This window comes from Tachypleus tridentatus, chromosome 12, assembly GCF_004210375.1.
Source record: "Tachypleus tridentatus isolate NWPU-2018 chromosome 12, ASM421037v1, whole genome shotgun sequence".
Classification (NCBI taxonomy): Eukaryota; Metazoa; Arthropoda; class Merostomata; order Xiphosura; family Limulidae; genus Tachypleus; species Tachypleus tridentatus.
In genome coordinates this window covers 121947606-121974662 of record NC_134836.1, presented here as the reverse complement: position 1 = coordinate 121974662, position 27057 = coordinate 121947606, and the positions used below count along the sequence as shown (strand labels likewise).

Below are 27057 nucleotides of genomic sequence, written 5' to 3'. Positions count from 1 at the left end.
TGTTTTTTTTAACATTTTAATGGAATAAGTTATATAATATAAAAATATGGTGAAAAATGTACAGCTTGCTGATAAAAACAATTAGAACATATACATTAAATCTCAAGCATCTAACAATACAAGAAACAAAAAGATGTTTGACACACAAAGTATTTAAGGTGAATAAAACAATACAGTAAGATTTGACTTATTTAAAATATTTTCACAAAACTACACAGGGGATATCTGTACTAACCATTCCTAATTTTGAAATCAGAGATTAGAAAGAAGCCAGCTCTTGTGCTACTCTTTCACCAAGAAACAGTGGGATATATTACCTTCATTATTCTTGTAATGCATGTATAGTTACAAAATGTGAAATACTTGTTTTTTTGTTAGGCCAACAAAATACAAATCATGGAGCCCTAAATCTAAGGCTTAGCAAATTAACCACCAAATGATACATGGCCAAAAACAGTTAAACTGAGACACTTCTGTAAAATTTTTAAAATTGTAAAATGATTGATCATTAAGTGTAGCTTCCATGTGGAAGAACTTCCTCATGTTAAAAAAAAACAATTTCTTTCAAATTTTGTTCATTACATTTTTAATTTAGTTAAAACTTTAATTCTGTAAGTGACAAGGACTAGTGAGGAAATTCATGTTCTTGTCACATCTCATCTTATACACAATATAATTACTAATCCAGAGAAACTTATTGGACTGTCAAGTATGTAAAAATGTAGATTTAGAAACTAAATAGTAACAAGTTATATATCACACTTCAGTTTCAACATACTGACACAAGTGCACATATCTTGCAACTGGTTAAAAAGTAAATTTTTGTTGAAGTCACTTTTCTGTGAGCTTTTTATGTTGTTGGTCACATAATGTGTCACGTGTTGCATCAAAAGTGAAATGTGCAAATATCGTCTTTCTGATAATCACTTACAGGTGTTATTAGTTACATAATGTATATCATGTACAGCATGAAAACTGAAATGTGCAAACATTGTCTTCCTAACAATCACTTACAGATGTTGTTGGTTACATAATGTATGTCAAGTGTGGAATCAAAAGTGAAATGTGCAAACATTGTCTTCCTAATAATCACTTACAGGTGTTGTTGTCACATGTGGAATCAAAAGTGAAATGTGCAAACATTGTCTTCCTAATAATCACTTACAGGCATTGTTAGTTACATAATGTGCAAACATGGTCTTCCTAATAATAAATTACAGTTGATCCATGTAAAACATTCTTTAAACTGACATTTAGGGACATAGTAGGTGAATATTTGAAACTGAATTGTGTTTATTAAATATATCCAGGGTAAGAAAAAAAAACAACAAGAAACTCTCAGCTTGGAATCACTGCCCACAAACTGGCAAGAGTAAAACCTTCTTTCAATTTCTCTATAGCAAGGCCTAGTTCTTCAGAATAAATAGGTTCTCTATCAATGCCATGGTTTTCGTCAGCAAAATAAGCCTGTAAGAAACAAAAGGACAAAATGGTGTTTCAATACAAATTTAAAACAAATGAATATTCTCTGATTTTAAATATTATTATTCACCAGAGTACATCCTAAGTGGTCCCTTGTGATTAGGGCTGGCACTAACAGTTGCAAGTACTGTTCGTGAAGAGTCATAAATTCCTAGGTCTGTGATACAGTCCAGGTCTGTCTTGTATGTAAACAAGAGAGTCAAGTTTCAAGAAAAAGTTTTAATTAATACAGTAATACAAAACAAACATGTCCTTATGATTCAAGGTTTGGGGATCAGTCATTTCTTACTTCCCTTTGGAATGGTTATTTTTCACACTATAAAGTTTACTTCATTTTTCATGTTTCAGTATATCTGGTACAGCAAAAAACGTCTATTAATGTACAGGTAAGACTAAAATAACTACACAGTTGCTTTACTTAGAGAATCTTTTAATTTCTAGTATTACTCTGAAATAAACAATAATTCTGTTGGCCTCAAATTATTTTGTTTAGAAATAACCATGTAAATACTAATTATAATAGTTGTACAGTATTAACCACATGCAGAGAATAACATTTGTAAACACACATGTAATAACGTTTCGTATTAACTTTCTCTGTAACCAAACAATACTAAAAATATTTTTAATTACTTTCTCTTCTATGTGGTGGTACAAATCTTAATAACAATATAAAACTAGGTTTTTCTCTGACCAATGATATCACGGGAAACAGACACTGATACACGAGTGAAATATCAACTGGAATTCGTTGGTACAGTGCTACGTCTGAAATATACTGAAAACACCCTGGAAGATTGTAATGTCTATTTTCGACTGGATTAATCTCTGATCTCAGTTTATTTTGAGTTCCTTTTTTTACAATTTAATGGTAAAAAAACAACTAATTTCTGAATTAGTTAAGGTAAAAATAAATAATAAGTTCTGATTTTACTGTTCAAGTTTAACCTTAATGTTAGTGACACTCTGTACTGCTTCAAGCTATTGTATTCAAACATAATACTTATTTAAACTTCATACAAACATATGAGAATTTTGGACTCAGAGTCGACGTCAGAGTACGACACAAATTTATAGGTTTAACTTGGGTACTATAGTTTGATTGTTCTCCTTAACAAAGTGTGTTCGTGAAAGCCCTTACTGCAAACGTGTCACGTTGATCATCTGAATTTATAATCTCTATATCATCTTCAACAGGATCTAATAAAGGTCCTTCTTCTGACATCAAGTGGGAGCTCTAGAAAATTCACAAATATTTAAGTGTTTTAAATTAACATGAAATATGTGGCAAGACCATTTAAAAATGTGCTCTTGTGAATAATTGAAACAAAACATACAAATATGAAAAAAAATGAGAAAACAGACTAATTATTACAGCAAATTATACATTAAATTACACTATGTAACACAAATTTTGTTCCTGGATAGTATGTGTTATTTCTTAATCGCTTATGTTGTAAAAGTACAGAAAATGGCCATTATTCCTTTCAAACTTTGCTTTTGTGACCTGGATAATGAAATTTAGAAATTAACCGATTTTCTATGTAAAAATGGATAAATTTGCACATTTTCATTTACATAAGGTCTGAATAAAACAACATAAGAATCAAGATTTATGTGTATTTATACTAAAGTTATACACAAATGTTTAGAAGTGAGTAGTTTTTCAAGATTTGCGACTGTAATGTAAATCACTTTCACGTATCAGCCCCCAAATATAGTCGCCCATCATGTTTTTGTTATACGTTCTTTGGTAGTGGTTTCCAAAGTCCAGTATATCTTCGTGGAAGTGCTCACCTTGCTCCTCTGAGTATGCTCCCATGTTTTCCTTGAATTTATCAAGATTAGCATCAAGGATATGGACTTTCAGGGACATCCTGCAGCTCATTTTGCCGTAGTTCTTCACCAGATCCTCAACCAGTTCCACATAATTTTCAGCCTTGTGATTACCCAAGCCCCGAACTACTGAGACAAAGCTGCCCCAAGCTTTTTTTTTTCCTTCCTACTGAGCTTCTTGGAGAATTCTTGTTTATTTGTGGTCCAACAAAGACACCAGCTTTGACCTTTGCTTCAGACACCTTAGAGAAGAAGTCTTGAAGGTACTTGAAGGCTGCAGACTCCTTATCAAGAGCTGTAACAAACTGTTTCATAAGACCCAATTTTATGTGCAACGGTGGGAACAAAACTTTCTGGAGGTCCACTAGTGGCTCACACTTGACATTGTGCTTCCCCACAGAGAACTCGGTCCATTGTGACCAGTGCTTCCTGTTGTAGTGTGCTGCACTGTCCCTGTTGTCCCAAAGGCAAAGATAACAGGAAAACTTGGTAAAGCTTCCTTGGAGACCCATCAGGAATGTCACCATTTTGAAGTCTCCGATAACCTCCCAGCCATATTCATCATACTTCAAGACTTCTAACAAGGTCTTGATGCTGTTGTATTCCTCTCCGAGATGAACTGGAAGATATTTAAATTTTGAAAGATCAAAGATTTATATAATATAAATCTGTCTATTCAAGCAAGCAAAAACTGTCCATCTTACCAAAGTAAAATGAGGTGCCCAGGGTGTGTCCCCGACAGGCATGCCAAAATATGCCTTGTAGGCTTCACACATTTTACCAGATGCTGTCACAGAGTACTTTTTCACTCTTGTATTGATAAATTGGCCACATACATAGCAGAATGCATCTGGAGAATGCTTGTAGCTTCTTGAAGCCATATCTAATAAAATCAGATAGGTCTATGTGTTCACTTAGGCAGCTAGAACTAAACTGAAGTGGGGAGTGGTGAGCCCCTGTATATATATATTACTATGGAAAGTTCTAGAAAATTCTAAAAGGTTCTTGAAAATTTTTGTAAGCTCTTCAACATTCTAGAAAGTTCTTGCAAGTTTGAGAAAATTCTCTATCAACTACTTAGCACTGAATCTACCTGGAATGTTCTGGAAAATGGGTAAATTTGAAAATTTCATTACCCAGGTCACAAAAGCAAAGTTTGAAGAGAAAAACAGGTCTTTTTCCATTTACTTTAGGCATAAACAATTGGGAAATAACACTTTCTGCCCAGGAACAAGAAAAAGTAAACATTTTGTTACATAGTGTTATAAACAGAAGTTAAAACAACAACAACTCCACCAAATGATGAACGTATTTCAAGATATTCAACTTCATGTACTGAAAAATAACAAAAACGCATGGAAGCAGTTGAGAACTAGATAGACTACGTACTAAATAAAACATTCATGATTAAACAAATTCACAATGTGACAGTATGCACATGAATGAAGATACACATAACCCAAAACTACATATTTCAGTAAAAAATGTACAGAATGAAACAATTCAAATGTGAAAGTGTGTAACAAGAGAGAAAATGCCCCATCAAATAATACGTCTACTGAACAGACGGAGTCCCACATTTTATCATTAAGCATTTAAATTTATTTCAAGTTATTTAGAGTGGGGGTCAAACATGACAGATAGATTTACAAGTAGAAAAGATACAAATAGTTTTAATAACTTAAAACAGATCCGTGTGAAAATACCAACATTAAGACATTCGTTAAAAACACAATTGTTACAGAACATGTCATGTATACAATCTGCAAAGCAGGATGTATTGTCTTTTTCTTACTGTAAGGCTGAGTTTACAGGTAGAGGGTTTAGGACAGGCTGCTTTCTCACCAACTCTTAAAACAGTAAATCTTCCCAAGATTGTTATTGATTTATTGCATTATTTGCCTAACTGTGATGAACATTAGACCTGACACGAAGAGTAGGTTGCAGGAGTCCACAATATATATTTCAATTCACGAAATGAAGTAATAACGTATATCTCCATAGCATATCCTTATTAGCTCAATATTTCACTAACAGTTTTATCAGCAAATGACAATAACCTAAAAGTTTGCTAATTGAGTCGATGGTATCAGGTAAATTGTACAGCTTGACAAGCAAACAGTTTAAGCCTTTTTTAAAACAGCCAAGTGTCCAAATATTTTTTTGAAGTTTAATGAGAACACAAGTACAAGCAGCAATAATAACCTGTGCCTCTATTAATACCACCAAACCTCTTAATCAACAAAGAATATATCCAAGTTTCATAAGAAAACTCAACTACAAGAAAAACAAAACTGCAGGAAATAAACATCAAACCAACTTACTCTTTCCTCAATGTAAAATTGAACACCATAATTAGGGTTTGTATTATGTACATGAAATAAGCTGCTAATCTCTTTGTACACTTCCTGAAGTCGCTCAATAGGGTCAATTTTGAACCCTAGAACGTACCCGCCACTCTGGAAAATTAAACAGCATTTAACAATAACAAATAAGGTGGAATAAATCAATAAAGTTAAACAACTCTCAGTAACTCTTAGTCGTAAATTTAAATAAATTCATATTTATAGGAAGAATGTTTAAACTTTTATAGAAACCCAGTTAATGTTACAAATCTTTTACCTTTACAACTATTTCATATGGTGTTATTACACACAACAAAATATAGTTCCATTCTTCTTGACAATGTGGTAGTAAAATAGTGGTCTCTATACATAAATGGTGGTACTCTTCCATGAAAACATTTAAATTAAGTAAATACCTAAGCTCTTTATGATTGCTTATGTTCATTTATGTTACAGAGAGGTGAGTATATTAAAATAAATGTGGATCTTCTCCAAGTCACGACAGTTCATGTCACTACGTCTCATCATGCTTTATCTAATATCTTGAGAATATCCCTGCAGCTATTTCTGTTGTTAAAGGCCCTATCATAAGGCTGTCATGTTCAAAGTACACCATTCTTCCCTGAACTCTTTCAATAATACATTAAATGTACAAGAATGGTAGTTTTCCAGTGAATAATTTAGTAGTTCAGCTGCAAGGAAACCAAAACATGCTACACCTGTTGACTTAACCAGTATATGCCTTAGCACAAATACTTATTAAATTATTCATCTGCATGAGGTATGCAAAGGAAGAATGTGCAGTTTAACAAAAGACTGATCTTGCTGAAATTATACCCTGCTGGTCTCATCTTCTGTATAAAACCATATTTGTGTGGTATAAAGGATCCAGCAAATTTTGGTCTGATTGTAAACATAGTTGAACTGGACCTTTGTATCCACTCTCCTGATATCTAAATTGCCTTTGGTATAGCATCGGGCAATAATAATGAATTCTATTGCAAAGGTTTCAAGACATGTTGTATTCCATATTTTGGAAATGTTTTTAACCCATTGACCAGTACATAAGCCCAACACATTTGTTAAACTCAACCAAGTACACACAGTTTTTGTCAAGTATCACCACTACTGTTATTTTTGTTCCTACTGTGTACATGTAATTTGTGTTGTTTTTATTGAAATTATTTCTGATCATGTTTCATATTATTGTCTGAGGCATATGGAGCTTCTGTCACCAATCTGTGTGTTCATGGAATTGCACCAGGTACTAATGTTGCATTTTGCTTAAAAGACTAAAATATGGCATATGACTTGTTGCAGGTCTCATTTTGGATGGTTATGGAACCCCATATTGATTCATATTCTTTTTTGTTTTCACTCCCATTAAGTACAAGGGATATCCCCATCTTAGAAATTCTGATTTTAACAAATCTTTATGATCTGAGTGAATCAATATTTTGCACTGAAATGGGATAATACATTCCCTTCAGAAAAGTAACAAAGTTTTGGTGGCATCACACTTCCTATAAAAACTTCAATATCTAAATGTAGTTCTGATACATGCTGCTTACCACAACTTATATTGGCTGTAGTTGTCACATTACTTGCTGACTTACATATTCAAAATAATTTCAATATAAAATATTCAACTCTCTGTATATAAGAGAGTAAATTACTCAAAATCTGATCTTCACCTAATCTGTACTTGGATTATAAACAAGAGAATGTTAGAGAATCTGTTATCAACAACTAATCATAAACCTGACTATTGTGGTTTTAGTTTAGAACAAAACTGCAATAAGTTATCTGTTGTGTTTACTACAGGAAATTGAACCCCAGGTTTTAGAGTGTTAAGCCTGTAGACTTATTGTCGTCCAATCAGGAGGAACAGTTCAATTATGGATATCAGAAGATATAAAAAATGAACTTAAAACAACAAATAATATTCACGTGGATAATAAATGAAAGAAAAGCAGAGAAACTTTAGAATACAAATAATTATAATTTTCATTGTGTAAAACAGAAAAAACATTTTAAAAACAAGTTTTCAATAATAAATAATTCTAATCTGGACTACAAACAAGAGAAATATAAACTGCTGCAAATAAATAATTACCAGTTTGGATAATAAACAAAAGATAGCTAAGAAAATTATTTAAAAAAAATAATTCTGACTTTGATTAAGAGAGAGGGCAAAATGAACTAATGGAAACAACTGATCATCGATAGGTATAGAAATGAGAATTGGAAAATTCTGCAATAACACATCATTCAGTGAATTACACATCAATTAAAATAAAACGAACTTTGAGAAGTATCATAAAGATGGAGCTCCAATGCCTGAATATTAGTATTACTTGTATGTAATGAATTACTGACACCGTACTTTACCTACATCGTATATGAAACATATAATAAACACTTAAAAATTAGGGGTACTTATATGAAATACAAATTAACACCTGTAGTTGTTGTACTATTATTATACTACAGTATAACACTTAAAATATCAACAGCAAGAGAGGTATAGTGTTGTTTTTTGTGTTTTTACAACAACTATAAAATATTTAGTCTGTTATCAACTAAGATTTGGCATGCAAAGCCAAGTACTCTTAATACACAAAACTTAAGATAAAAAATCCATTTACTCTACAAGATTATTAAAAAAAAACTTGTGTAACTACAAAATGTTTCTCTTACTACTTCTGTACTCTCCACAACAAGTGCCATTCCAAACTTGGAATCTCTCATCTTCACACAAGCCTAAAACATAAAACAAACTCACATATGTACAGAACTTCTAACCAGCCAATAGAGCCTTTTTATAATCAAATACATGTATAAAAGCAGTAAAGTTCGTAATGATTAATCAACATGAAACTCTACACAAGGTAAGTTTCATTATGAATATACTAACTTTGAATAACTCTGAAATTTCTGTGCTACATAAGCACTTAAAAATATCATATACCTGTGTGGTGAGCACTGCAAACAGAACGGTTCAGTTGCAAAAACGTTGTTCTAGAGTAGAAAAATAGTCACTGCACCAAATAATGTGCACAGTTTAGTAAACAAAAATGTTGATAAAGCTTTGTTTGTATTTAAGCACAAAGCTACACAATAGGCTAACTGTGAAGTGCTCAACACAGATATTATAACCAGGTTTTTAGCATTATAAGCCTTCTGACTATTTATGAGCCACTGGGAAAACATTTGATAAAGCAAAAGTAAGGATGAGAAGTATGAGATTAGGAACATTTGAGGAAAGTTGTGTTTAATTCTGGAAATAGTGAATTAAAGCAAATAACATAAGACAAACAAGAGTATATTGCCTGTCAAAATAATGGGGCAAGTACTACTACCTCCACCACATAGGATACCGTAACATTAAATTCCACAGATAACTGAAATAAAGTTTGCAAATTTAAACTTGACCAATAAAGAAGCAGAAAAGTCTAGACAATAAAATGTTGGTAAATTCCTTTGTGAGCCAATCAGAACTAAGATCACTCATGCTATGAATTCATAGTGCATTCATAGAATGATAACTGGTAATAACCAGTTACATTAAAAACTTCTAATACACAATGTTCTAATAATGGGTTTTGTTATCACAATGTTCTAATAATGGGTTTTGTTATCACAATGTTCTAATAATGGGTTTTGTTATCACAATGTTCCACCAATGGGTTTTGTTATCACAATGTTCCACCAATGGGTTTTGTTATCACAATGTTCCACCAATGGGTTTTGTTATCACAATGTTCCAATAATGGGTTTTGTTATCACAATGTTCCATGGGTTTTGTTATTACAATGTTCCAAATGGGTTTTGTTATCACAATGTTCTAATGGGTTTTGTTATCACAATGTTCCACCAATGGGTTTTGTTATCACAATGTTCCACCAATGGGTTTTGTTATCACAATGTTCCACCAATGGGTTTTGTTATCACAATGTTCCAATAATGGGTTTTGTTATCACAATGTTCCACCAATGGGTTTTGTTATCACAATGTTCCACCAATGGGTTTTGTTATCACAATGTTCCACCAATGGGTTTTGTTATCACAATGTTCTAATGGGTTTTGTTATCACAATGTTCCACCAATGGGTTTTGTTATCACAATGTTCCAATAATGGGTTTTGTTATCACAATGTTCCAATAATGGGTTTTGTTATCACAATGTTCCACCAATGGGTTTTGTTATCACAATGTTCCAATAATGGGTTTTGTTATCACAATGTTCTAATAATGGGTTTTGTTATCACAATGTTCCACCAATGGGTTTTGTTATCACAATGTTCCACCAATGGGTTTTGTTATCACAATGTTCCACCAATGGGTTTTGTTATCACAATGTTCCACCAATGGGTTTTGTTATCACAATGTTCCAATAATGGGTTTTGTTATCACAATGTTCCATCACAATGGGTTTTGTTATCACAATGTTCCACCAATGGGTTTTGTTATCACAATGTTCCACCAATGGGTTTTGTTATCACAATGTTCCACCAATGGGTTTTGTTATCACAATGTTCCACCAATGGGTTTTGTTATCACAATGTTCCACCAATGGGTTTTGTTATCACAATGTTCCACCAATGGGTTTTGTTATCACAATGTTCTACAATGTTCCACCAATGGGTTTTGTTATCACAATGTTCTAATAATGGGTTTTGTTATCACAATGTTCCAATAATGGGTTTTGTTATCACAATGTTCTAATAATGGGTTTTGTTATCACAATGTTCCAATAATGGGTTTTGTTATCACAATGTTCCACCAATGGGTTTTGTTATCACAATGTTCCACCAATGGGTTTTGTTATCACAATGTTCCACCAATGGGTTTTGTTATCACAATGTTCCACCAATGGGTTTTGTTATCACAATGTTCCAATAATGGGTTTTGTTATCACAATGTTCAATAATGGGTTTTGTTATCACAATGTTCCAATGGGTTTTGTTATCACAATGTTCCACCAATGGGTTTTGTTATCACAATGTTCCACCAATGGGTTTTGTTATCACAATGTTCCACCAATGGGTTTTGTTATCACAATGTTCAATAATAATGGGTTTTGTTATCACAATGTTCCAATAATGGGTTTTGTTATCACAATGTTCCACCAATGGGTTTTGTTATCACAATGTTCCACCAATGGGTTTTGTTATCACAATGTTCCACCAATGGGTTTTGTTATCACAATGTTCCACCAATGGGTTTTGTTATCACAATGTTCCAATAATGGGTTTTGTTATCACAATGTTCCAATAATGGGTTTTGTTATCACAATGTTCCAACAATGGGTTTTGTTATCACAATGTTCCACAATGTTCAATAATGGGTTTTGTTATCACAATGTTCCAATAATGGGTTTTGTTATCACAATGTTCCACCAATGGGTTTTGTTATCACAATGTTCCACCAATGGGTTTTGTTATCACAATGTTCCACCAATGGGTTTTGTTATCACAATGTTCCACCAATGGGTTTTGTTATCACAATGTTCCAATAATGGGTTTTGTTATCACAATGTTCCAATAATGGGTTTTGTTATCACAATGTTCCAATAATGGGTTTTGTTATCACAATGTTCCACCAATGGGTTTTGTTATCACAATGTTCCACCAATGGGTTTTGTTATCACAATGTTCCAATAATGGGTTTTGTTATCACAATGTTCCAATAATGGGTTTTGTTATCACAATGTTCCAATAATGGGTTTTGTTATCACAATGTTCCACCAATGGGTTTTGTTATCACAATGTTCTAATAATGGGTTTTGTTATCACAATGTTCTAATAATGGGTTTTGTTATCACAATGTTCTAATAATGGGTTTTGTTATCACAATGTTCCACCAATGGGTTTTGTTATCACAATGTTCTAATAATGGGTTTTGTTATCACAATGTTCCAATAATGGGTTTTGTTATCACAATGTTCTAATAATGGGTTTTGTTATCACAATGTTCTAATAATGGGTTTTGTTATCACAATGTTCTAATAATGGGTTTTGTTATCACAATGTTCCAATAATGGGTTTTGTTATCACAATGTTCTAATAATGGGTTTTGTTATCACAATGTTCTAATAATGGGTTTTGTTATCACAATGTTCTAATAATGGGTTTTGTTATCACAATGTTCTAATAATGGGTTTTGTTATCACAATGTTCTAATAATGGGTTTTTTTGTTATCACAATGTTCTAATAATGGGTTTTGTTATCACAATGTTCTAATAATGGGTTTTGTTATCACAATGTTCTAATAATGGGTTTTGTTATCACAATGTTCTAATAATGGGTTTTGTTATCACAATGTTCTAATAATGGGTTTTGTTATCACAATGTTCTAATAATGGGTTTTGTTATCACAATGTTCTAATAATGGGTTTTGTTATCACAATGTTCTAATAATGGGTTTTGTTATCACAATGTTCCACCAATGGGTTTTGTTATCCAATGTTCTAATAATGGTTTTGTTATCACAATGTTCTAATAATGGGTTTTGTTATCACAATGTTCTAATAATGGGTTTTGTTATCACAATGTTCCACCAATGGGTTTTGTTATCACAATGTTCTAATAATGGGTTTTGTTATCACAATGTTCTAATAATGGGTTGTTATCACAATGTTTTGTTATCACAATGTTCTAATGGGTTTTGTTATCACAATGTTCTAATAATGGGTTTTGTTATCACAATGTTCTAATAATGGGTTTTGTTATCACAATGTTCCAATAATGGGTTTTGTTATCACAATGTTCTAATAATGGGTTTTGTTATCACAATGTTCTAATAATGGGTTTTGTTATCACAATGTTCTAATAATGGGTTTTGTTATCACAATGTTCTAATAATGGGTTTTGTTATCACAATGGGTTTTGTTATCACAATGTTCTAATAATGGGTTTTGTTATCACAATGTTCCAATAATGGGTTTTGTTATCACAATGGGTTTTGTTATCACAATGTTCTAATAATGGGTTTTGTTATCACAATGTTCTAATAATGGGTTTTGTTATCACAATGTTCTAATAATGGGTTTTGTTATCACAATGTTCTAATAATGGGTTTTGTTATCACAATGTTCTAATAATGGGTTTTGTTATCACAATGTTCTAATAATGGGTTTTGTTATCACAATGTTCTAATAATGGGTTTTGTTATCACAATGTTCTAATAATGGGTTTTGTTATCACAATGTTCCACCAATGGGTTTTGTTATCACAATGTTCTAATAATGGGTTTTGTTATCACAATGTTCTAATAATGGGTTTTGTTATCACAATGTTCTAATAATGGGTTTTGTTATCACAATGTTCCAATAATGGGTTTTGTTATCACAATGTTCCACCAATGGGTTTTGTTATCACAATGTTCTAATAATGGGTTTTGTTATCACAATGTTCCACCAATGGGTTTTGTTATCACAATGTTCTAATAATGGGTTTTGTTATCACAATGTTCTAATAATGGGTTTTGTTATCACAATGTTCCACCAATGGGTTTTGTTATCACAATGTTCTAATAATGGGTTTTGTTATCACAATGTTCTAATAATGGGTTTTGTTATCACAATGTTCCACCAATGGGTTTTGTTATCACAATGTTCTAATAATGGGTTTTGTTATCACAATGTTCCACCAATGGGTTTTGTTATCACAATGTTCCACCAATGGGTTTTGTTATCACAATGGGTTTTGTTATCACAATGTTCTAATAATGGGTTTTGTTATCACAATGTTCTAATAATGGGTTTTGTTATCACAATGTTCTAATAATGGGTTTTGTTATCACAATGTTCCACCAATGGGTTTTGTTATCACAATGTTCCACCAATGGGTTTTGTTATCACAATGTTCTAATAATGGGTTTTGTTATCACAATGTTCCAATGTTCCAATGGGTTTTGTTATCACAATGTTCCAATAATGGGTTTTGTTATCACAATGTTCCAATAATGGGTTTTGTTATCACAATGTTCCACCAATGGGTTTTGTTATCACAATGTTCTAATAATGGGTTTTGTTATCACAATGTTCCAATAATGGGTTTTGTTATCACAATGTTCCACCAATGGGTTTTGTTATCACAATGTTCTAATAATGGGTTTTGTTATCACAATGTTCCACCAATGGGTTTTGTTATCACAATGTTCCACCAATGGGTTTTGTTATCACAATGTTCTAATAATGGGTTTTGTTATCACAATGTTCTAATAATGGGTTTTGTTATCACAATGTTCTAATAATGGGTTTTGTTATCACAATGTTCCACCAATGGGTTTTGTTATCACAATGTTCCACCAATGGGTTTTGTTATCACAATGTTCCACCAATGGGTTTTGTTATCACAATGTTCCACCAATGGGTTTTGTTATCACAATGTTCCACCAATGGGTTTTGTTATCACAATGTTCCACCAATGGGTTTTGTTATCAATGGGTTTTGTTATCACAATGTTCCACCAATGGGTTTTGTTATCACAATGTTCCACCAATGGGTTTTGTTATCACAATGTTCTAATAATGGGTTTTGTTATCACAATGTTCTAATAATGGGTTTTGTTATCACAATGTTCTAATAATGGGTTTTGTTATCACAATGTTCTAATAATGGGTTTTGTTATCACAATGTTCCACCAATGGGTTTTGTTATCACAATGTTCCACCAATGGGTTTTGTTATCACAATGTTCTAATAATGGGTTTTGTTATCACAATGTTCCACCAATGGGTTTTGTTATCACAATGTTCCACCAATGGGTTTTGTTATCACAATGTTCTAATAATGGGTTTTGTTATCACAATGTTCCACCAATGGGTTTTGTTATCACAATGTTCCACCAATGGGTTTTGTTATCACAATGTTCTAATAATGGGTTTTGTTATCACAATGTTCCACCAATGGGTTTTGTTATCACAATGTTCCACCAATGGGTTTTGTTATCACAATGTTCCACCAATGGGTTTTGTTATCACAATGTTCCACCAATGGGTTTTGTTATCACAATGTTCCACCAATGGGTTTTGTTATCACAATGTTCTAATAATGGGTTTTGTTATCACAATGTTCCACCAATGGGTTTTGTTATCACAATGTTCTAATAATGGGTTTTGTTATCACAATGTTCCAATAATGGGTTTTGTTATCACAATGTTCCACCAATGGGTTTTGTTATCACAATGTTCCACCAATGGGTTTTGTTATCACAATGTTCCACCAATGGGTTTTGTTATCACAATGTTCCACCAATGGGTTTTGTTATCACAATGTTCCACCAATGGGTTTTGTTATCACAATGTTCTAATAATGGGTTTTGTTATCACAATGTTCCACCAATGGGTTTTGTTATCACAATGTTCTAATAATGGGTTTTGTTATCACAATGTTCTAATAATGGGTTTTGTTATCACAATGTTCCACCAATGGGTTTTGTTATCACAATGTTCCACCAATGGGTTTTAATGGGTTTTGTTATCACAATGTTCCACCAATGGGTTTTGTTATCACAATGTTCCACCAATGGGTTTTGTTATCACAATGTTCCACCAATGGGTTTTGTTATCACAATGTTCCACCAATGGGTTTTGTTATCACAATGTTCCACCAATGGGTTTTGTTATCACAATGTTCCAATAATGGGTTTTATGTCATGTTGCTTAGAAACGTAATGAAAACAATATTGGAACAATATTTGTTGATTTCTTAATTTTGAGCTTTGTTGGTTAAAGATTTTTGTTAAAAATGATGATGATATACCAGAAAATAACTTAATTCAGAAATGTTACAAGTTTAAAATTTAATCAATATTTTTTACTTTCGTGATAACTTATGTACTTGGCATTAAGTTAGGTGATCCCACACTGTCTTTTTTTATACTAATCATATCATTGGTAAAAAAGTAGCCAATGAGTTGGAGGTGGATCGTGATGACTAGCTGTTTTCTCTTTAGTCTTACACTGCAAAATTAGGGACAGTTATCCCTCATGTAGCTTTGTGAAAACTGCAAACAAAACGAACCAATTCTCTGATTCTAACATATTTTAAGCATTAAAGTACTTACATTCAAAATCTTTAAGCTAAAGAACTGATATATTTGAAAAACTAAGATTCATTACATTAACCACTTGGATAGATAGAATCCTTTTCTAACCTTTCACAAAAGATGTGTGTTAAGTATCTGTAATAAACATTTCATAAAAGATGTGTGTTAAGTTTGATTGATTGATTGATTTAGTGTTTTATGGCAAAAAGCAACGAGGCTATCTGTACCAAACGTGCAATAAAAAGGTAAAAGTAAATTAAATGTAGGAAAATACATGAAAGGGAATGAAGGCAAAACAAAATATCACTGAAAAACAGAAAATGACATAAAATCAAGTAAGAACAACTACCTCCTTCCGAACCTTACGGAAGATAGACGGCCAAAGCCCAATATAGGGTTTTATTTGAAAAAGGTTGTGATGTTGCTCACTCCAAGTGGACTGCCAGCTGGCACAGAGCCGACCCTTGAATACAGGACCATAGTCCATGTACGAAATAGGCACAGTGGTGATAGTGCCAGAGCAGATAGATTCAGCTGCCATGTCTGCAAGGAACGAAGAGAAAGGAAAACACATTCCCAAGTGGGATGCTTTGGTAAGGAGCAAAGTTTCGAGGAATACAGTAAAGACAGTTGCAAACTGCAAAAATGCAGAGAAGGTTCATGAGATTCCACACATAAGCTCTGAACTGGGGAGGTGCAGCATCTTTAAGGCCAAAGTTTTGGCAGAGCCATAGACCATTGATCCATAGTCAAGTTTTGAACGAATAAGAGCACGATATATCTTTAACATAGAACATCGATCCGCTCCCCAACTGGCAGTAGAGAGGACATGGAGGATGTTCAGTGCTCTTGTGCATTTGACCCGTAGCTGCTTTAACTGTGGTATAAAGGTCAGCTTACGGTCAAAGATAAGCCCCAAGAACTTGGTCTCAGGGACCACTGGCAGCGAAACTTCACCGATATGGAGTTCAGGATCAGGGTGGATACCCCATTGGCGGCAAAAGTACATGCAAATGGTTTTAGAGAGAGAAAACTTAAAGCCGTTCGCTGTAGTCCACTTCATTACACGATTGAGGGTAGTTTTAGTTGCTGCTCAATATATCTCATGTTCGACGACTGACACGAGCTGTGAAAGTCGTTAACATAGAGCCCGTTTGCAACAGTGAGAGGGAGTTGTTCAGTGATGGCATTTATCTTTATACGGAAAAGTGTGACACTCAAAACACAGCCATGAGGGACCCCAAGTTCCTGTAGAAAAGAACAGGAAAGTGTTGAACCCACACGAACTTGGAATCTCCTGTCCATTAAAAAATTTTTAATAAACATGGGTAGATGGCCACGTAACCCATATGTATGGAGGTCTCACAAAACGCCATACCTCCATGTTGTGTCGTAAGCCTTCTCAATGTCAAAGAATATTGATACAAGATGTTGGCATTTGAGAAACGCTTCTCTGATTGATGTTCCAAGTTGAATCAGGTGGTCCATGGTGGAATGCTGTCGTCGGAACCCACACTGGGTGGACAAGAGAAGGTTGTTTGATTCAAGGAACCAAACAAGATGAGCATTAACCATCCTCTCTAAGGTCTTACAGAGACAGCTCGTCAAGGCAATTTGATGGTAGTGTGAAGGAATCGTGGGATCTTTCCCAGGTTTAGAGAAAGGTAAGATAATAGCCTGGTGCCAGGCATCAGGAAAAACATTCTCCTGCCAGATCCGGTTAAAAAACAATCAGAAGAATATCAAGAGAAGCAGGAGATAGATAGCACAGCATGTCATAGTGTACATCATCAGGTCCAACAGATGTACTGGCAGACCGATGAAGGGCCATTTTCAGTTCCACCAGTGTAAAGGGACAATTATAGTAAAAAAGACAGTCAGTACAAAAGGAAAGAGGTGAACGCTCTGCCTGAGTCTTGATGGCCAGGAAGGTGGAGGAACAAGCAGAAGTGCTAAATACCTGGTACAAGCTTTCACCTAGAGTATCGGCAATGCTCCGGACCTCAGCTACCTCTTGGCCATCAGAGAGTAAGATGGAGAGGGGGACAGAATTGTAATGCCCACTGACCTTTCAAATCCTGTCCCATATGACCTTGGAACTGGTGGTAAAAGATATGCCAGTTGTGAACTTAATCCAAGATTCTTTCTGGCTTTGACGTCTTACCCACCTAGCACGTGCACGGGCCTGTTGGAAAGCGATGCGGTTCGAAAGTGTGGTATATCTACAGAAAGCATCCCAGGCCCGTTTTTGAGCCTTTCGTGCCGAGAGAGATCAATAGCGATAAGTGACTGACTAGGTGCGTGAAAATAAGTGGAAGAACCAGTATTGAAAAGAAAAAGATTGTGATCAGAGAGCATATGCTCTACAGAGTGACCCCCTCATAACAATTACAGCACTTCCCCAGAAGGGATGATGTCCATTAAAGTCCCCCAGGATTAGAAATAGAGATGGCAACTGTTCAACGAGAGCATCAAGGTCTGATTTATCATATGTCTCCCCAGGGGACACGTATAGAGAACAAACAGTGATGGTATGACTCAAGGAAACACTGATGGCTACAGCCTCCAAGGGTGTGCTGAGTGACAAAGACAGGGTGGGCACATGCTGATCAACCAATAGTGCCACCCCTCAATGTACTTGTCTATCACACAGCCTGTCATTGCTGTACAGACAAAACTGCCGAATGGTGACTGTATCAGCAGGTTTTAGAAATGTTTCTTGTAAGGAAAGACATATAGTATGGTAGGAAGCAATCAGTGTTCTGATATCCTCCAGATTAGAAAGTAAACCTCAACAGTTCTATAGTATCAAGGTGGCCATTTTTAATGATGGGTAGGCAAAGTGGCTGGAGAACCCTTCTGTTTACGACCATGTCTTTTTTCCTTACTGTCCTTATTCGGAGGAGGTCTGTCAACCTCCATGAATCCTGCCCTGGGTCGATTGGGCAGGTCTTTGTTGTTGGAAGGGGATTCTAGTGACTGAGGATGCGAATGAATGATTGTTTTGCATTGTGGGGTGGGAGAAAAAGATGTATCAGAAGAAATGCCTGTATTTGGAACTGAAGGATGTAGATCTTGAGATTTGTTGGAATGTATGGGAGGAACAGAGATGGGTGTAGAAGTCAATTCATCAACCTTTTTAACCATGGAGGTCAAAAAGCTTTTCATCTGTTTTGAAAATGATTCTCTTGGAGGTACAGAGAGATCTATCTGCACTCCCACTGTAGTTGTGGAACGAAGTGCAGCAGCCTATGTCCAAGATGGAGTTGTGGACAGCAATTTCCGAGCCTCAGGATAACTAATGTTATGTGTCGTTTTCAAACGCTGCACCTCTTTTTCCTCCAACCATTTTGGGCAAAAACGAAAGTAGGAAGGGTGGGAACCATTGCAGTTGACACAATATGGGTTCGTGTGACACTCATAGGCATCGTGGTCCTTGCCACCACAACGAACACATGTCAGGGAACCACGACAGGAGTGGGTTTGAGTGGCCGAACCTCTGAGATTGGAAATATTGGAGAGGGTTTGGAATGTACAGCCGTACCCTGCAAATTAGATAACCTGCTTTGATGGTGGCAGGTGCAACTGGTGATGTAAATGTCAAAACGAGGATATTTGTTGGCAGTGTAACTCCATCTTTGCGAGTGGAGATGCGCCTCACTGCAGAAACTCCTTGAGTGGAGAGACCAGCAAGAATCTCTGACTTGGGGACGTTCTTCAAATCCCTCTCAACAATAACTCCTTGTGATGAATTCAAGGTAGCATGAGGTGTAACATCAATAGGTAGATCCCCAATTGCCTTTGAATTCAAGAGGAGTTCACTGTGTTGGGATGTGGATGTTTCAACCAATATATCTCCAGATCGAAGCTTCTTTACTGACCTTGGAGAGCCAGCAAGTCCCTCTAGTCCCTTCTGAATTAAAAAGGAGGACATTTGCCCTAAATGCTTTTCTGAAAGAGAATGTAATATAAGTAAATGGGGTACAGGTGTTACAGATGTTGAAGATTGCTGCTCAGAGTCTTCAAGACATGGTCGTTTTCCTATTGACTGTTTTTTCACTATTTTATTTAAAATTTTTGGTGGAGGATCCATAGGAAAAAAGGAAAATTTTGGTACCCACTGACCCCACCCACCATGGAGCCCTATGAGGGGATGCACTACAATGTCATGCAAGGACATTGCAGCAACACCAGGGTTTCGTGAGGGCTATACCCAAACACCAGCATCAGACACAATGTCCAGAACACCTGTTGAGAACTTTAAACACTGGTACTTGGTTGACTCTAGCCTAAGTGGACCAGCTGATTGACCCAAGGGGAGCCACCCAAAGGCCGTCTGTCTTCAGAAATTCAAGGCCAAAGTGGTGTGTTAGGGTTGGACCCCTCAACCACCAGGATCCTCTTCTCCCCTTCACGGGTCGCCACGCACGGTAAACATGTGGGTGGATGTTTAGATCCCAGAGGAGGTAAACTGAAAGAACAGAACCTTCTCTGGGAGGTTCCTTCACCACGTACAGGAATCCACACTGAGGGGTGTGTGTTAAGTCTCTTTCATAAAAGATGTGTTAAGTCTCTTTCATAAAAGATGTGTTAAGTATCTGTAAAAAAACATATCATAAAAGATGCGTGTGTTAATTATCTGTAAAAAACATTTTGTAAAATATGCGTGTGTTAGGTATTTGTAAAAAAGGCTTTGTTTTTCTTACCATCTGTATATAAGGCAGGCTGATATTAAACAGTTCATTCATGTTAGCATGCCACACTAGTCGAACGTTAGTGATGAAAAACGTCCCCAAGTTTCCCTGTGGGACAAAACAAAATTATGTGTTATTACAACAAAAATATAAACAGAGTTCCCTAAGCTAAAATTCTTGTGAACTACAATCTAATAAACTCATATAAACAGTTTAAAGGTATATTTGAGTGTATTCATTCACATACAAACACACAATACATAAATATAAGCTATTTTAACTTATTGTAGTTATGAAATTATAATTAAAAACATTGTTTACTTATATCACAGACACTTTGTTCATGAGGTTAAAGTTTTAAACAAACAAAATCTGAGCCACACACTTGATCACTAGATAAGTTCCAGACTCCATTGATTTTACTGTATATCTTCTCTTCTGGTAGAACTTTAAGTTGTTTGTTTTGGATCACAGCTCCTCGAAGTTTTAGTTCTCTGTACATTTTGCTTGAATTGTATGCCCTGAATAGGATATCATAACATGCCTATCAAGTCACATTATGGTTTAACAAGAGATTATAACACACCTACCAAGTAAAGTTATGGTTTAAACAAGAGATTATAATACATCTGTCAAGTCACATTACGGTTTAACAAGAGATTATAATACATCTGTCAAGTCACGTTATGGTTTAACAAGAGACTATAATACACCTGTCAAATCACATTGTGGTTAAATAAGACATTATAATTCACCTTCCAAGTAAAGTTAAGGTTTAAACAAGAGATTACAACCAGTGATGTCGAGAAAACTCACTTGTAGAGAGAAATATATATGTAAAAACGGCTCGTTTGGGTTGAGAAAATTTTTTGCATGGAGGAGTGAACAACATTTTGATCTTCTTCGGTCATCGTCAGGTGAACCTGATTACTGACCCATGACTTACTCTTCAGATAACATGGTGGGTATATTATAACTGGACTACATTAGAGACCCAAACACTGACCATAAGATAATCCTTGGATAACAAGGGTCTAGTATAACTGGACTACATTGAAAGCTAAACCACTGATTCATCATATACTCTTCAGATAACAGGGGTCTGGTATTGCTGGACTGCATTAAAGACACAAACACTGATACATGAAATACTCTTCAGAAAACAAGGGACTAGTATAACTGGACTACATTAAAGACAAAAACAAATGATATACTATACAGGTAACAGTATTCTAGTATAACTGGACTACATTAAAGACAAAAACAAATGATATACTCTTCAGGTAACAGGGTTCTGGTATAGCTGGACTGCATTGAAGACATAAACACTGGCCCATATTATACTCTTCAGGTAACAGAGGTGAGTGTAACTGGATTACACTGAACACCCAAACACTGACCCACGACGGTGAACCTGATGATGACAGAAGAAGGTCGAAACGCTGTTCGCTCCTCGACGTAAAAAATTTTCTCAACCCAAATAAGCCGTTTTTACATATATAAGAGATTTCAATAATACACCTACCAAGTAAAGTTATGGTTTACACAAGAGATTATAATACATCTACCAAGTCAAGCTGTGGTTGAACAAACAAATCACATCCAATTTGTAAACAGATAAATCATTACAATTCATACTTTACAGTAAACCACATACATTAAACTAATCCATACTACATTTAATTTAACTTTGGAGTTGTAAGACATCTGCAGCCCATAAAATCCCATAATAACACAATTTTCCTTCAACACATCAGATTCATTCACCATATCAGTGTCCATGTTCAAGAAGCATAAACACACACACAATTAACATAGGAACATTGATTCTTCTAGAGTACATTAAACATAGAAGCTCTGTGTAATTGGTTCTCTCTCTATTGTTAAAACGTTTGTGCATGTTATTACACACAACTCATAAGAAAACATAAGACAATGCATAATTCCAACAAATATATTCTGTGTTTCTGGAACAGATCTTAAAGTACTTACTTCGACACACTTGTGACAGATGACATTAGTCGTGAATTTCCCGAGCTCTGAAACAAAACAACAGCTGTCACTGAAATAGTGATAATTTGAATATTCAGCAGTGTTTCCTTAGAAAAAATGATTGTAATCAGTTTGATTAGTAGGTAAAAACAACTCACCACAACTATAATATAAACTAATTTACACATACAATGGATACACTTGCTATAACAAACTTAATATGACTTCACTTATATTAAAACACTTCTTTTACAAAAGCTCTGATCAACAGTATGATGCCAGACCTGCACAGAACAGTGTCTGAACAGATTAGTACTCAGGTCACAGACATACACAGAACAGTATCTGAACAGATTAGTACTCAGGTCACAGACATACACGGAATAGTATCCATGCAATTTGTACTCAGGTCACCACAGATTTACACATAACAATTTAATACAAAGGTCCTTACCATAAAATGTATATCCTAAGAGTTACTGTGGTTTAAAAAAACAAACAAACCAGTTGCTATATCACATATTCCAAAAAATTAAATGAACTGCAGAGAATGCCTTATATACTATATAAACATCTTCAATAGTTTTATATTATTAATAATTTGTTTACATACAATCTCCCCTCATATTCATACACCAACTTACACACAGTCAAAGAGTTACTTATCTTGAATTTACCAAATTTGTAAAGATAAACTCAAAGCGTGTGTTGTTCGTCTTTGTTAAAATATACAGGGCTTCAGCAACTCCTCGAAGTTTCTAGAAAAAAAACAGAAAAACAACCCAATTAAATTACTTAATCAGACTCAATACTACAGTAAAACTTAATGTAACAACAATAGTTTATGTTCATGGTGTGAAACAGCACTGGCTTAGCTCAAGAAAGAATTGTAAAATTTATAGTGTTCCAAAGAAATAAAATATTGGTTAATATTTTTTAAAAAGGCTTAATAGGACTTTTAAGTTTTGTTAAAATATCCAGAGAGTTTCTGAGTTCACTTGTTGTACTACCTAATGAAACATCACTGGTCTTTTAGTGCTCAACATGCTTTGATTTTATTATGACCAACTTCAGTTTAGTGCAGCTATAATAAAAACCTAGTATAAAACTTTTCTGTTTAAACATGTTTTGTAGAATACATGCATATTGTAGGGAGCATGCCGAAGTGAATGTATTAAAAACTTAACAATTTAAAACATGATTCCCAGTTGCACATTACACATTCTTTCAGAGCATAATTTAAGTTCAGAAGCCTTAGCAAGTGTTGAACAAGTGAATGAATAGACTTAGTACTTTAGACATACAAACCTGTTACTTGTATGATAACTTTGATCTAAACAGTACTCACTGAAATACAATTCAACAGAAGCCTGTCTTGTTATCAAAATGATGGTATTTATGCCTACCATTATCAGAGTAGTGAAAAACTTTGCTGGATTTCTTAAAACTAAAAGCACAGTAGAAGCTTACCAAGTGAATAACACAAACTGTAAGTGAAATGAATCTTACCCAGTACCACAGTCTTGTGTAATTTTACTTAAGGTATAATTAGAGTTCAGTTAACTTGAAGATCATGGCATAAACATCTTAGTAGAACTAGTTCATTCTTTTTTGTTGTCAAAAGCTATCATAAGCTTGGAAATGTCTTCATAATTTTGGTGCAAACTCATGGATGTTTTATCTACTCCTAACTCAGGGTCACTAATTAATCTAAATATTTCTTATAAGAGTTGAAAGTTGCTAGATATGGTAGACAAAGTTAATTTACAGGAGTTTAAGGTAAGCCTTGATGAATATTTAAATGATATGGGCTAGCTCCTTTGGAGTTAAATACGGTGGACAGGATGGTCTAGAAGGACCAACAGGTACTTTGCTGTCCATAAATTATGTGTGTGTGTGTGTGTGTGTGTGTGTGCATTAAACTGTAAATGTAGTATTCTTAAGACAGCTGGTACGGATATTAAAACTTTAATTAAAATAAAGTACAGAACAACATATTGGCCATCTTAGATCATCTTCTAGTTAAGGAAAATAAAAATTTACCTAAGAAGGTTGAAACACTGTTCTGTACTTCATTTTCATTAAAATTTTAATGTCCATACCAGCCATCTTTGGAATATATTTTTTATTTCAAGTGGGTTTCTAATAATTACAAATAAAGTGTAAATGCTGTGTCCCACCAAGCCTTGATACCAGATACTTCTAGAACCTTAATTAGTACTAACTTAAGAAACATATAATGAGCACAGATAATTATATACAATCAAACAAGAGAAAGTTGCAGCAGTACAAAAAAATAAAATATACGATTTTACTTTCACTTAAATATATGCATGTTTAAAAAAGTAAACACTGATTTCTTACTGAATTGACAGTTCTAGAGGATATACTTGTTACACAGCTCCATCCAACTGCTGCAGATAAAAGAAAGTAAACATTAAGTAAGAAACTACCAACTTCCAAGATTAACACTGGAAACTTTCATCCTTATAAATTAAGAAATTAAAAAGAACTAGTTTCCTCTTTCATAATACTTATTTTCACAGATCAGATATACATCAATCTTTGAGGTACTTGTCCTTATCGAAATTTCAAATCCACGCCTGATTACACAATTAACACTAGTCTTGTATAAATTATGTAGTTAAAAAACATAAACCTTTTAATCCAGACTTGTGTTAAAAACAGAGTTACATGTATGTAAAAATTAAAATATAAACTACTGTTAACCTGCATTTCAAGTGAGTCAACATTTTAGAAATTATTTCTTTTCAAATTAGTAGCAACATTTAATTAAATATTAGATATCCCTTCTTGTAATTGAACAAATGCACATGTAATAAAATCAGTCGTATGGTGAGCAATACTTGAGGGAATGAAGTGTTTAGACTTACACAAACTGACCCTGGGTCGAGAGTGGGATTGCCAAATCAGTCGAAGATTTGTCATAAATAACTTTCCTAAGAAGAAAAATAAGTAATTGACTTTATTAACAAATAATTATCATAGTTACCAGACAAAAATCTAAGTGTTAAATTTAAGTTTATTTGCTTTCAAGATCTTGTGGTATTTCTTTTCAAGATAAACATTTTTCCACAACTCTGTACAGAAATTTTTTTTCTTCACAGTATCAGATATAAAACATTTCAAGCTACTTATTACTTTATTCTATCTAATAAAACATAATAAAGCTTCATAAAACATCCTTTATAAGGTCATGCAGACAGCATATTTTTACCTCTGTCTCCACTGTTGCCCTTAGTGTCTTCAACAGCATCCAGTTTGTCAATCATGTTCTCTCCATTTCGAAGTTGCAGCTCCCTAAAGTAAAATTACTCATTTTTAAAAGTTATAATTCTAAGATAACAAATACAAAAAAACTAAATGTTGTGGTTTAATGATAGAGTTCACAAATATTAGTTACTTAATATGCACAATAACAAAAAATGTAAAACCAAGAGTATTGTGTAGATAGACATCTTGATTAAAAACATTTTAATTCACTAGGCTTGTATTTACATAAGAGATAAGTATGTCTTTTTTTGTACCTTCATCAAATATTGATAATATTGTTCTTAAGATTCACTCATTCATTGCCAGTTGCTTAAAAGAAGCTATAGTTTCTCAAGCTATTTATAAAATCTGAAAATCATGAAGAAGCAGACAATATTTTCTGTGTTTTATAAACTCATATCCCTTAAATAATTTTGAAAATACATTGATTGTCCAGTTGTATTCTAATATATAATAAATTAATATACCTTGTTAACTACATGCTTGTAGTTAGTTCTAACTCACTAAGGACCAAGAAAAATATTTTTTTTAAATATCCTTCTTTTAAGTTATTACAACTACATAGTTTAAACAATAAATGTAAACATCTACTTTACTACTGTAATATTTTTTTAATTATAATGTTGAAGGTATATACACAATTTCTTTCAAGGATAATATTACAAAATCGCTGTAATGCAATAACTGATAAAAACTTAATCTATTTGGATTACTTTCACTTTAATTTTAAAATATATTCGCAAATCCTTTCTACAAAACAAATAAATCTGATGAGCCAGTCTTCGCTGACGATTTGTAATTTGTACTTGTGTAACTGGATCTCATGATTTCATTTAGATAAATACAAATCAATCTAAGTTTAGCTTTATGCAGTGGCTGAGAAATCATAGCACTGATTAATAAATATTATATGGAGACATGTAGGAAGTTACGTTAAAACGAATTGTATTGTGTGAAAAGAAATTAATCAATTACAGAATAGTGAACTAGGTAAAGCCTAAAGGTTAGGTAAAAAAGATTTAACATCAAGTTTGAGAAAGAATTTATTTCTATTGACATTTATTATATATTAAAACATTCTTTTTTTTTTTTAATCGTAACTTATATAAACCTTACTGTGGGCTAATATCAAAACGAATATCCCTATCTTGCCAAAACACATCAGCGGTTTTGTTGCTCATCTTATTCAAAACAAACAGATGAACAAAAATATGTATTTAGTGCCATCTGGAAATATATGAACAGAATGTAAGGAAAGAAATATAAACTTCGCAAACGCACCATCACAAAATAAGGTTCAGTAAGAAATAAATAGTAATTTTAATTTAAGTAAAAAGAAAAACAAAATGTGTTTGAAAGT

At 33.9% G+C, this 27057-nt stretch overlaps 1 protein-coding gene across 2 annotated transcripts; it reads right to left on the bottom strand.

Moving 5' to 3' along the window:
* BBS5 (Bardet-Biedl syndrome 5 protein) lies at positions 1–26942 on the bottom strand. 2 transcript variants are annotated; one of them, XM_076471984.1, is made up of 12 exons: positions 26814–26941; positions 25642–25724; positions 25298–25363; positions 24768–24817; positions 23081–23161; positions 22404–22450; positions 20797–20932; positions 20424–20519; positions 8364–8426; positions 5643–5777; positions 2624–2719; positions 1–1467 (listed from the first exon to the last, which is right to left on the bottom strand). In XM_076471984.1, the coding sequence occupies exons 1-12, from the start codon at positions 26876–26878 to the stop codon at positions 1339–1341; spliced, it is 1047 nt and encodes a 348-aa protein (XP_076328099.1). In that variant the 5' UTR covers positions 26879–26941; the 3' UTR covers positions 1–1338. The 2 variants fall into 2 exon arrangements, with proteins under 2 accessions (XP_076328099.1, XP_076328100.1); XM_076471985.1 differs by lacking the exon at positions 8364–8426 and having other exon boundaries at positions 570–1467; positions 26814–26942.
* Between the last annotated feature and the right edge of the window lie 115 nt (positions 26943–27057).